General features: G+C 33.8%; 2 protein-coding genes across 12 annotated transcripts; both read left to right on the forward strand.

Moving 5' to 3' along the window:
- Window positions 1-2,179: 2,179 nt before the first annotated feature.
- On the forward strand, window positions 2,180-3,564 carry LOC133693496 (uncharacterized). The gene is made up of 2 exons (XM_062114718.1): window positions 2,180-2,466; window positions 3,154-3,564. Exons 1-2 carry the CDS (start codon window positions 2,197-2,199, stop codon window positions 3,322-3,324), a joined length of 441 nt encoding a protein of 146 aa, XP_061970702.1. The 5' UTR covers window positions 2,180-2,196; the 3' UTR covers window positions 3,325-3,564.
- A 1,152-nt stretch (window positions 3,565-4,716) lies between these two features.
- LOC133683951 (uncharacterized) lies at window positions 4,717-9,648 on the forward strand. 11 transcript variants are annotated; one of them, XR_009837516.1, is made up of 5 exons: window positions 4,717-5,829; window positions 6,450-6,479; window positions 7,089-7,319; window positions 8,185-8,214; window positions 8,856-9,648. XR_009837516.1 is itself a non-coding variant. In XM_062106805.1 (3 exons), exon 1 carries the CDS (start codon window positions 4,887-4,889, stop codon window positions 5,817-5,819), a length of 933 nt encoding a protein of 310 aa, XP_061962789.1. In that variant the 5' UTR covers window positions 4,717-4,886; the 3' UTR covers window positions 5,820-5,829; window positions 6,450-6,479; window positions 7,089-9,648. The 11 variants fall into 11 exon arrangements, 3 of the variants coding, with proteins under 3 accessions (XP_061962789.1, XP_061962791.1, XP_061962792.1); XR_009837486.1 differs by having other exon boundaries at window positions 7,089-9,284; window positions 9,374-9,648; XR_009837492.1 differs by having other exon boundaries at window positions 7,089-8,214.
- The last annotated feature ends 2,866 nt before the right edge of the window (window positions 9,649-12,514 follow it).

Here is a 12,514-nt window from a genome sequence, read left to right on the forward strand (position 1 = left end):
CCTAGGATGCTCAGACGCGTTCTCATATTTATGCAACCTGTGATTTTTTTCTTTTAATCCTCTTTTAAGGGGTTTTTTTTTTCCTGCTATAAAGTAATTATAATCCTTCAGCTGCCACCTTGTTTGTGAATTATCATCTCTCTCGTAGTTGGGAAACCAGTGGTAGAATGGCCAAAAGCCATAGTCAGCTGTGCTGGTTGCCAGCTATCGGAGTGGAGTTCTATCATCTCCAATCACGTTGTTCGAGGGAAGCTCCTCTTGGTTCTTGTTTTTCCCACGTAACCTTGCTCCTTTGCCGATATTGCTGTCAGCTTCTTTGTGATGCAGCCTAGCAATGAATTATACTAATCTTTCTGCATATATCTCTTATAAACTGCAATCTCCTCTCAAGATTTCAGTAGCAGTTTCAGATTTGAATGTTGTGGCCAGTGACTCGGGGAACTTCTTTTTTGAACTAGAATTGCATTGTGTTTTTGTTTTGGAGGTGTTTGTATATAATTTTAATATGCTGATGTAAAAAATAAAATAAAAAAAATATTTTAATATATTTTTAAATAAAAAATATTTATAAAAAATACATTGCATTAGAAGAAAGATTTGCATGAGTTTTGCATGGACAAAATCTTCATCAATTTAATAAGAAACCCAACCTTGTTTAAGCTCTAGGTCTTGAACCTAACCGATTCAATGACTTTTTTTATTTTATTTTAATGGGGATAACGTTTTTTTAATTTTGAGCTTTTCCTTCCATTTGCCTAAAATTCTGTTTTGGTAAGAACACTACAATTTACTTGAATCTAAGGAAAGTTTTTGCTCATTAGCACGGCCTCTAGCTTAATTCACAGCCTGACTTTGAACATGTAGGGAAGACCAGCCTTGTATTATCATAAATTATTAATCAGAAAATCATTATTTTTATTGACAAAAATTATATTTAAAAAAATTATTAAGTCTATTTATTCAATTTTAGTTTTTATTTTTAATATTAAATATAATTATGTAGATTTTTGCATGTTATTGATAAAATATTGGAGGATGAAACATAGTTGAGTGAATAAATGAAAAACATGAGTTCCCTAGCTAATTATGATGATATTTGTGTTTAGAAACAATAATTAAATTCCCATCAATTAAATTCCATTAATTTTATCATCCTAAATTCATATAGTTTTTTCTTCTTTTACTTGGAAATTAGCTCAATTTATTCTTATATTTTATCCTTAGTTTCCAATTTTTATCTATAAATTATAACATTTGATTTCAATTCTCCCTACCAAGATATTATAATGATGGAAATAATTAATTATTCTTTCATTTATTTTCATAAATTTAATTTATTTCCAATATATCAAAATATTTACAACAACAATGATGTTGAAACAATAAAATGATAAAAGAAAATGCTAAAATTATGATATATATATTACCGTGGGTATCCGGGCGAGCTTACGTGTACCTCGACTAATCTCACAGGTACTAAAGTTAACAACCATGTAAGCTTTTAATGATCCTGAGATTTGTGGGACTCGAATTAGTGATCTTTAAAGAGTAAATTTAGAACTTAATCAGTTAAACTGTATTCTTCAAAATTAGAATTTGAAATTATAATTATGATATTTGAATGCATAAATAATATGTAAAACATACCACCATAAATTAAATGCTAACATCACCACCTAATCTCAATCATATACTTGTTAGATTATATTTGATATTTACAAATTTATTAAATTATTTTTTTTTACTTTTAACTTAAAAAAATATAAATATATTTCATTATAAATAACTTTTAACTTATAAGCTCATTATTTTACTTTTAACTTAAAAAAATATAAATATATTTCATTATAAATAACTCTTAACTTAAATAAACTCATTACAAAATCGAATCCAAAATTTGCTTTAATTAATAGTAAATTTTTAAACATTTTATTTATATTACCTTTTTTAAAATTTCATTAAGTCAATTTTTTTTTTATTAAACGTGCTTCTAAGCTAACTCATTTTTATTTTAAATTATTTATAATGTTTTTTTAATTATATCTCAAAATAAAAATTCATTTTTCATATATCATTCCAAACAAGATTTTAGAAAAAAAATCCAAAAAAATAAATTTTTAGAATCGTTATTTTTTATTTATCATATATATATATATATATATATATATCCACTCCGACACCGCTACCAAAAAAACCATGGCCAGTATCCCAATCCCCTTCTCTCCTCTCTCCACCACACCCTCACGTGCCTTCTTTAAGCCTCTTCACCTGCCAACCTCACCGGCGATTCGCATCTCCGATGACCCTTGGAGGAGGAAGAGGAGAGGTTTGACAGTGGTGACACGTGCAGGGCTCAGCGCCAACAGCTACGTGCTGGCATTCCTGCTCCCTCTTTCTCTCCTTGCTGCCACTATCTTTACTTCTATTAGAATTGCTGATAAGCTTGATCAAGACTATCTTGAGGAGGTACAAAATACTTCAATTTTTAGTCTTTTGCTAAATGGGTTGTCTTGGTTTCATGTTTTAGTGAGTTTTTAGTGTTTTAGATTTCCATCTTGGTTCTTGAACGGATATGATTTGAGTAACTTGGGAAGTGATTTCATCGTGTGATTTTAGTGAACAAGCATGTGAAATGGTGAATTTAGACAAGCCAGTTTCCTAGCTGCCTGCAAAGATTTATCCTTTTTAACCATTATGATTGTATACGACTAATATATGATTTTATAGGCTAGATTTCTGATCTTGGCGTCTCAAGTTGCTTTAGGTTTTACCGGGAAAAAAATTATGCAATTTGAGATGTCTAAAATGTTCAAGCTGTGCCGGATTACTTGTTTCTAATTGTGGCAAAAGTGAAATTAGTTTTTGAATGTTAAAGCTATCACCTGCTCATTTTGGCTATTGGGTGCCAGTTGCTTGGATTTCATGCAATTCTTTTGTCCATCTTTTGCTGTATTCTTTTATGGGAAGGTGTAATTTTTTTATTTACTCCTACTTCTGCTTGTTCTTTCCGGGGTTAATTTTATTTAGTGGGAGAGTGGCTGCAGTTTGAGATCTCTAGAATATGTGAAGAATGATCCTATTATGCTTGTTTTAAATATTTATGTGAGTGAGATTGTACTTGGACGATTCTTGACTCGCAATTTTGTGGCAAAGCTTGAAATCATTCAAGCAATCAAGGAAGCAGATGAAGAGGATGATGACAGTGACGATGGCGAGGACTATGAGGATACTGATGACAATATTGTTGACATTTCTTTAGAGGAGGAATTGCAGCCTGTGCTTCAACGTACACGAACTCGCAACCGGCCTAAGCGGGAAGTCTAGGCTTCATCGTCCATGCTTTGCATGATTTTAGTCAGGACTTGGATGTATTCATAGTCATAGCTACACAGAGGGCCAATTTTAGCTCCTCTTTTTTTCCTTAACCAACTTGTTTTTCCAAATCTTCTAGCATAGTCATTGTAACTTTGTATCTCCCATTTTGATTTAAATTGTTTTCTTCCTTTTTTCCTTGTATGGTGAACATTATTGTTAGATAATACATATGATAGAATATTTGCAGTAGCATTGATCTTGGAGAAAAAATTGTTGTAGCAGAGCTGCATCAAGCTGGAACGAAGTTTATCAAGGGATTCTTGAAATTCCATGGCTGGCAATAATGGACTCGGCAGAATTCTCTTTCTTTCTTTCTTTGTTTTTTTTTTTGAAAAATCAACAGAATTCTTAGCAAGCAATTTCCAGGTAGCTGTCAAGCTTTCTTTGAGTTCTTCAACTTTCTCTGGAATTGTGTAGCTTGCGAAACTTCGAATCTATAATAGTATTGTTCAATCTGTTTTAAGTGGGGATTTCTGTTTTGAAAGTAAAGAATCTCCGTGTTTGTCTACAATCAAACGTACTATGGCAACAAGATTCATGATTCACTCCCATATCAGTTGCCACCGAATCTTACAAGCTTGTAATGTTCCATCATGTCAAATGTTTCTAATGTCTCCGATCTGTTTGATTTTATTGTTTAATAGTGTTCATTCTATACTTGCACAATGCAGAAATCTTGCCGAAAACAACTTGAGCGGGAGTCTTCCTTATTCCATTTCAAGCATGGTTTCTCTTAGCTACCTGTGAGTGGCTTGTCTTGAATGCATTGAAATTTTGTCAAGTAATTGCAGAGTTTAGGTTATTCGCTGATTCAACATCTTTGGTTTCAGAAATGTAAGCCCTGATTCACTGTCAAGCCTCCAGAATATTTCCATCTTCCGCAAAAAATAAAAAAAATATGAAAGAATGGTGGAAAAGAAAGCAACATAGACATAAAACAAATATGTTTTCAGGACAAGCTTGATTTGAATTTTTATAGAAAAGTAAAGTGAGACATGTCACTTTTATCCCATTATCTCTATCTTTTTATTTCAAGACAGTATCCGAACGTTAAAAAATCACAAGAGTGAATTGTCAAGAGTATTAAAAAGAAAAACTACATTATCTCTATCTTTTTATAGATGTTCATTTTACTTTACAACATCTATCATCAACCAAATAAAAAATATAAAAATTTACTTTGTTATAAATATTAATTTCATATGATTTTTAATCTTTCAGGTGAGTTTTTTTTTTTTTTTTTTGTAATTCAGACCAGTTTTCAATATGAATTCGACCCGTCCGAGTCGAGTTTGTTTTCGATGCAGAGTCAATAATAAAACGGTATCTAAACACATCATTTACTTGGACAGAAGTCACAAGTTCCATGCGTGCTTCAACTATCAAACAGATGCTTATGTGTAAGCAAGCATGTCCACAGCGCACACCTTTTAAAGCCCTATCAACTGCCACCAAAAAATGGTGACTTTCTTCCTTATCCAATTTCCTATCGTTCCTAGTTTCTTCAAGAAATGGTAAAATCCAAGAAGACCCAGCATAAAGATCAAGACTTGACGCTGAGAAGATCTGCTAGATTGGCAGACAAGTTCAAGAAACTACCAGAAGAGTTAATCCTTAAAATCCTGTCCAAAATCCGGCAAGACCCCAAAACTCTCATACGCTGTTCCTCTGTTTCCAAGAACTTGCATTCTCTCATCTCCAAATTTGACAGTATCTCCCTCAGATTATCGTATCCTGATGAGGACTATGCTTCTCTTCCATGCTTCCATTCACATCACCACATCCCACAAGCGGTCGTTCCTGGTATCATAAGGGTTTTTTCAAATCTCAAGTTTCTTCAACTTAATCTCTGTCCATGCCCTTCTCCGTCTTCTGAAGATGGAGAAATGTCCAGGTTGAAGTTCTTGCGTCATAATGATGACGATGATTATATGAACTGCGAAATAACAGTTGCTTTCGAAGTTGGGTTCTTGTCTGGGACTCGCACAAGCGGAGATTTACCTCTGAAATTGAGGCCCCAGATTGTGAATACTGGCGTGGTTGAAATGAATCTTCTCATTGTTAATACGATATTACAGCATTGCCCGAAAACGCTGAGGAGCTTGGTGGTTTCGAGTGCGAAGATGCAGGGGTCTGGATCAAAAGGGGAGGTTTTTGTTAGACAAGAAGTGATGGGAAAGTTGGCTGATGTGGTTTCAAGTTTGAGGGGTTATGAGAGTTGGGTTAAATGGCTTAATGACCCGAGGAATGTGGCTTATTGGCTTAAGAATCCACTTAACGATGACCATCGTTGTCTTAGAGAAATTATGTGGGCTGTTCGTCGTGTAGAATTGCCATGGCCATGGGAGGAGCGCAATGAGCTAGTTGTTAGAGAAGGTGATGTGAAGGAGTTATTGAGTGTTTATGATTATAATGATGAGCAACAACGAGGAGATGGAAATTAACTTCTTGAAGGTATATGGTGCTTGAATTTTTAGTTTTTTCTTAACATTAGTTTGCATCTTTATTAATATTGGCATTGTGCTCTCTGATTTGTTTTACTCTTTGTTCAAATATGTTTAGCAAGGGTATAGGATAGTGTGATTTGTGAAGGTATACAGTAGTTTAATTGGAAATGTTGTAGTTGAATGCAAAATGGTTAGATAGTTGTTGAGAATGCGGTTCAATTTAGTCTTCATTTTTCTAGTTAAGTAATGCAGCTGATTGCACTGCTCCTTGACAATTGACATTTATGCTTGCCTGTTTCCTTCTTAGAATATATCGGTATATTCTATGTTTAAAACTTAACCATTGAAGAAGATGAAACAATTACCACATAAGATGTCATAGTGAAGATGAATAACCTCAGCCCTTTATGAATTATGTAATTTAACCTTGATAGATCCAACATATTTCCTGATTGTCAACTCATTTTATCAGGAGAGATGCATGCTAAGATTTTACAGCGATGTCTTGTACAGATGTATTGAATCGATCATATTTTGTTAACTCTATTTAATTTGGTTTCCTTTCTACAGTACAATTGTAACCCTTTTGCTCTCTGAATTCTCACTGAATTCTTGTTCTTTTCATAGGTGGCAAAGTCAGTGGTAGTTCTTTCAAAGGTAATTGTTTTCTCCTTAAGTTACTTTTTCTGGCTTATCATGTATTAATGTTCATGTGAGGGTTTTTCTGTTAGCATGGATTTGTTTGATCTCCAATCATACGATTGGAGGTGAGTTCCCCTTTGTTTTAATTTTGTCCATACAATCTGGTTCTTATTGATGTTGGTGTCAACCTGCTTGTTTTACTGTCTCATTCCTGGGACTGGTACGAACTGCCCATCAGTTACTTTGATCTTTCTGCATATGTTCATTATAAGTTGCATTTGGATATGAATATTTAGTTTTAGTTTCAATTTCAGTTTTTGATTCTATGGCTTATAGATAACTTAAAAAGTTTTGATATACTGAATTATGATTACATCATGTTTTATTCAGAATATGTCTGTTCGTAGTATCTACTGCCATGCTATCTTGAACTATATTAATTCTTGTTATCAAGATGCATGGTGGTGGCATTGACAATCACTTGTGAATTCTGATCGCATTATTTCCTTTGTAATAGTGAGAACTACGGTTATGGTATGAGACAGAGTTAGCCCTTTTGATCTGGCTGTCTTGTCTGTATTTGTTCTGCAACTGCTTGAACCATAAGCATTTCATTCTATGCAGAGTGCAGATGATTGATGAGCTGCTTGAAGTACCATTGTGGTTCATGAAGTGATTGCAGAATCTTCATCTAGAACCCTACAAGGCACGAAAAAAGGCTTTACCTATTCCAGTTTTCCTTTTTCTCTTTTGTTGAGCTTCCTTTGTTTATCAAGTCACTAAGTACTTCCTAAATTTATAATATTGGAATGGACAGTAAACTTGGATAGTTGACCATTACCAAGAACAATTGAGGTGAGATTTGTTCACTTTGTCCATGGCTTAATGCATTATTTGAATGGAATGAAGAGGAGCTTGGCCTCATCTTTGGCTGTGAATTATGATAGTATTAAGGTGTGGTAACGTTCTATAAAATGCCAATGCTGAAATTGGCCTTGTATCATATCGAGCTAAACCATTTTTCATGTGCTATAGCACGACCAAATCCATTTAAATATTAGGTGTCTTTAAAATAGGATCTGTATTCTCTCATATAACATGAATTTAGAATCATCAAAAATCTATATATGTGTGTGTGAGTTATCCAAACCTCCATTTTTCTGATTACAAGTATGGTTGTAAGTTGTAAATATATATTTAGGTGCACTAGATTGTTTATATCACATCATGATCTGTTTTTATATCAAAATAGTTGTGCTTATTTATTTATTTATTTTATATATTTATTATTATTATTATTATTATTATGGATATTGGATTTAAATTAAGAGAAAAAAAGCCAAGCTTTCTACCTTTTCTCCCAAGCCTAAGCAGGCATGCAAGTGCTTTTGTTTTTTTTTTTTAAAGAAAAACCATTTGATTTAAAATGTATTAACATGTGAATTATAAAATGGTTTTTCCATGTTCTTGAATGAGTTTGGTGATTTATGGTTGGAAGATGTAGGAGTCTGGAGGATCACGATGCGAGGGTTTTATAGAAAAATAAAGGGCTGGGCAAGTTTGGTTGATATTTGAGTCTTGAGTGAATGGGTTGGCTTATGAGCTTGTTGTCTTAGAGAAGAGGCATGGATTGTCTTACATTTAGAATTGCCGTAGATAAGTGTTAGGAAGTCTATCATTCAGCTGCGAGTTTTCACTGGTATTTTTGTTTCTCTTGTAGTTAACAAAATCGGTGGTAGTTTCTTACAAGGTAATGCTTGGTTCCTTTCTATATGTCATGATAAGATTGATCCATGGGGAAATGACCAAAAGGTCTTTGATTTCTTGCTTATCATGTCTCTTTGCCGTGTTCTTATTGTCTCCAATCATGCTACTGTAGGAAAGTTCTGTTTCTTTTTTATTTTGTCCATTTATTCTGGTCCTTTCTATATTGGTGTTAACTTGTTTGTGTTAAAGTTGATTCACTGTTCATCTATAAGCATAGTCTTATTATGGACAGCATTTATATCTAAAGATCGCAGTTTCAGTTTGAGTTTGAATGCTGTGGCTAGTTTTAGTACCTATCAGTCTTGGTACTGGATTATGATTACATAACGCTTTTATTTGGAAAGCCTCTGTATTTATGGCTAATTTAGGATTGCTATAATTAATTATTCTTGTTATCATGAAGATGCATGGTTCCGCTGTTGAATATTGCATCTGCATGCATGTGGGTCTGGTTTTCTTGTTGGCAAGCTAGAGAAGGTGGGAGATGAGATTAATTATAATTTTTCTCAGTTTGAGAATTATGGTTGTGGTGTGGGCAATGCTGGTCTTCTTGTTCTAGTTGCGCTATCCTGTGCTTTACTTGCCCTGCCGCTCTTTGTAACAGATGATGCCCTTTCTCTGCAGAGCACAGGGGGTTGGTGAACTGTTTTATGTACCGATATGGTCAATGAACTGATGCAAAATTTTGGGGAGAGAAACTTGCTGGCAGATTTCACAAGGCACAGGAAAAATGCTCAGCGTTTTTTTCTGATTATTTGTTCTTGAGCTTCCTTTGTTGATATTCATCAACTCCAGATTTTCATGTGTTTTAGATGATTCCAATCTACATTATGTGGGCGAAAAATGAGTGATGAGAGTGAAACAAGAAAGATGTTTTCCACCTCTCAATTTCGAACACAGTTGAATACCACTCTTGCATGTGGTTTTGGTCTCCTGTTGTCAAGTAAGGGTAACGGGTGATGAGGTGACAGCAACTGTAATTGTTTTCACTGTACAATTATGGCGATGGAGTTGTGGATGTTGATGGCATCAGTATACTTGTCAATTTAATAAGTATGGTTACAGCGCAGCACGATTTCAGTCGTTTTGTTCTCAGCAGTTTCACCAATATTTGTTGCTCATCCTTTGCTTCATCTGTTCAGCCACACCTTGGACGAGAAGTACGTTTTATTTCTCTGCAGAGTGCAACTGGCAGATGAAGAGCTCCATGTACCAACAAGGCTGAAGGGTTGATTGCATAATCTTTGATTATGAATTCAATGGTTCATCACCACCTTAAAGAACAGAAGAGCTCTGTAGACCTTTTTCTGTTGAATAATCTTGTGTTTAGGTTTCTCTAACCCGAAGGGTTAGAAGCCTAGATTATTGGATGATTAATCTATCTTATCTTATATATAAGCATACAATTTTTTTTCCATTTATCATTCACATGTGCATTTAATAAATCTCATTCTTATATATAAACCTAGCCCACCCTTCAATGAACCATTGATTTTGATACCAATTTGTTAAGGAGCTTTTTGTATTCAAGGAGATGCACAAACATTAGATTATTAGGTCACAAGTTTATTTTACATACATAGATATATATTTTTCCTATTTTTAATGTAACATAATACCCACTCAGTGTTTTTTCTTACATGTTTTCATTTTTCAATAATTTCTTGGGAGTATATGAGACTGAAATCATATATGCAGCTACAATGGATCCCAAGTTCTGTGACATGCCATGCCTAGAAGAGCAATCCAGTTCTTCAGTTTAAACAAATGGTGTTTCATTTAGCTTTTGATAAGTTTTGAAAAGCAAGTAATGGTTCTAACTCAATTGATTTTTACACATTTGAAATGGAGTTTGAATATTTTGAAACAAAAACAATACTATTTAAATTCAAAAAAAAATAAAATTCAAAAGGTATTTGATCTAATTATACTATTGACTCTGTCTAAGATTGACATCATTGATTTTGTCTAAGATTGAGATCATGAGTTGGGATGGTTAACGGCAATTAAACAATGATTTTTTTGTTTTTTTAATTAAAACATTTTGATTTTTTTTTTAAAATTTAGATATGTTAAATTGACTAAAAGATTTCAAGTTAGCAACCTTCAGGCCGAGCATAGTTTAATAACAGTTGTGGGAAACTAGAAAAATTGCAAATGTCTATTAAATCCTCGTCTACCTAAGATGGAAACTAAAATCTCGTGCCGTTCACCATTTCCATAAATTCCCTCTCATAGGAATCGAAATCTTGTCAACCTTAAGCCCTACCAACTACAATCTCTGCAACTTCATCTCCGAAGAAAAAAGAAAAAAATGAAGAGATCAAAAGCAACCCAACAAAACCAAAATCAAGATTTCCCGTTGAGAAGGTCAGCAAGATTAGCAGACAAGTTCACGAATTTACCTGATGAATTGACCACCAAAATCTTTTCAAAAATGGAAGATGACCCCAAAACACTCATTCGTTGCTCCGTTGTCAGCAAGAATTGGGCTTCCTTTGTCTCCAAAGTTGTCAATCTCACCCTCAGATTCTCGAGGAATGGTCATTTTCTTGCATGCTCAGAACATCACTACCACACTCCATTATCTTCCCTCCCTGCTATCATGAAGGTGTTTGCAAATCTGGAGTCTATAGAAGTCAAGGTCTGCCATCCAGCTTCAGAGCCACCTGTTTATGGAAACATCACCAAGATGACGGTCACATGGGAGGGTTATGTTTCTCAAACTGATACATGCGTGGCATTTGAGGTTGGAACGTTATCAACTATCGGGGGAGCTATGCTGTCTCATGATTTTGACGAAGAGAAACTTGCTACCATCAAAAGTTCTTTGGTGATAGACTTTTACTGGAGAATGATAGCTCACCGGCCAAAAAAACTGAAAACGTTGGTGATTATGAGTGCTAAGAATTATGGGGTTGGATCTGGGAAAGTTCTTATAACAATAGAACAGGTCTCAAAGTTGCATGATTCGATTTCGAATTCAAGAGTGAACGAGAGATGGCTCGAGGATCCTCAGAATATTGTTTATTGGCACAAGAACAACTCGGACAAGGAGAATTTGATTCAGGAGCAGGTGTGGCTGGTTTATCGATCGAGGTTTTTCGTAACCCACAATGGACCACATCATGAAATAATTGTCAGGGAGAAAAATGCGAAGAAGTTGTTGGATGGATTGGATGATCATGATGGTGATATGTAATGGTATTGTAAAACACACAGATCTCAGTACCCACAGTAATAATTCTTGTAGTAAGTTCTTGATTTTGTTTACTCATGTTTGATGTTAATTAATTATATTATATGTTTTTGTTAAATGCCAAATCTTATTGTAGTTGTTACATTATATGCTTGGATGTTAATAATTCTGTTTTTTCAATTAAATATGTTTTTGTTATTTCTGAACCTGTTCCTCCATTCCTGAGACACCATCTAAATGTATCCTCATAGTACAAGTCTGCAAGAATTTGACTAACAAATTACTATTTTAAATTGGATTGCAAAACTTTAGAGAGCATGTGCATTTCTTACCCTTAGAAAGTTTACAATATCCTACAATAATGAGTAGCTTTGTGATTTCAAGCCGTTCTAGTTATTAAGATTTCAAGCCCTAAAGCTTTAGTTTTCATATTTATTGTTTTCACTTTTTTCATACATTGAATTTTCCTCTCTAATTTTGTTTAGGTTTTGTGGGATTGGAGGATTCTTTTTTTTTCTTTGTTGAGAATTCAGGATGGATGAATTCTTGGTTTTTATAAACATGTTTTTGTTATATCTATGTATATTATTGATTTGGTTTTTTTTTTTTTCATTCATATACTAAGGTAGTGATTAATTAGTATCTCGAGATATAAAAAACATAGATATTGAGGACAAATGATATATTTCCTTATCCTCTATGCTTTAAAAAGACATAAATTCATTAAAAAACCTCTTAGAAACAATATATATATATGTCCCTCCAACCAAATACCAAACATGTTTCTATTCCTGTTGGGTATGTCTTGTCTATCCCGAAATATTAACCAAATTCAACATAAATAATTCTGAACTTGTTAATGAATAGAGAAAGAAACCGTAAGACATTACACAAAACATTTGTAGCCTTCTATTATTTTAATAGTAGAATGAATTCAATTGGTTGTGCTTTCTACTAATCATTATCCTACAAGGAAAATCTTATTTGTTAATTTTAAATTCAATCAACGTACGCCCATTAGCAAGGCTTTTCTCTGTATTCTGGACTCACACTCAATACATTGTGCTCTCGTGCTCTATACATG

This window comes from Populus nigra, chromosome 1 (genome assembly GCF_951802175.1).
Source record: "Populus nigra chromosome 1, ddPopNigr1.1, whole genome shotgun sequence".
In the NCBI taxonomy this organism is placed as follows: Eukaryota; Viridiplantae; Streptophyta; class Magnoliopsida; order Malpighiales; family Salicaceae; genus Populus; species Populus nigra.

What these genes read in the sequence shown, in the direction of transcription:
- LOC133683951 (XM_062106805.1), top strand. Translation starts at nt 4,887, where the DNA reads ATGGTAAAATCCAAGAAGACCCAGCATAAAGATCAAGACTTGACGCTG.
- LOC133693496 (XM_062114718.1), top strand. Translation starts at nt 2,197, where the DNA reads ATGGCCAGTATCCCAATCCCCTTCTCTCCTCTCTCCACCACACCCTCA. An exon ending in ATCAAGACTATCTTGAGGAG is followed by an intron (nt 2,467 to 3,153) that starts GTACAAAATACT and finishes TTTGTGGCAAAG; the next exon opens with CTTGAAATCATTCAAGCAAT.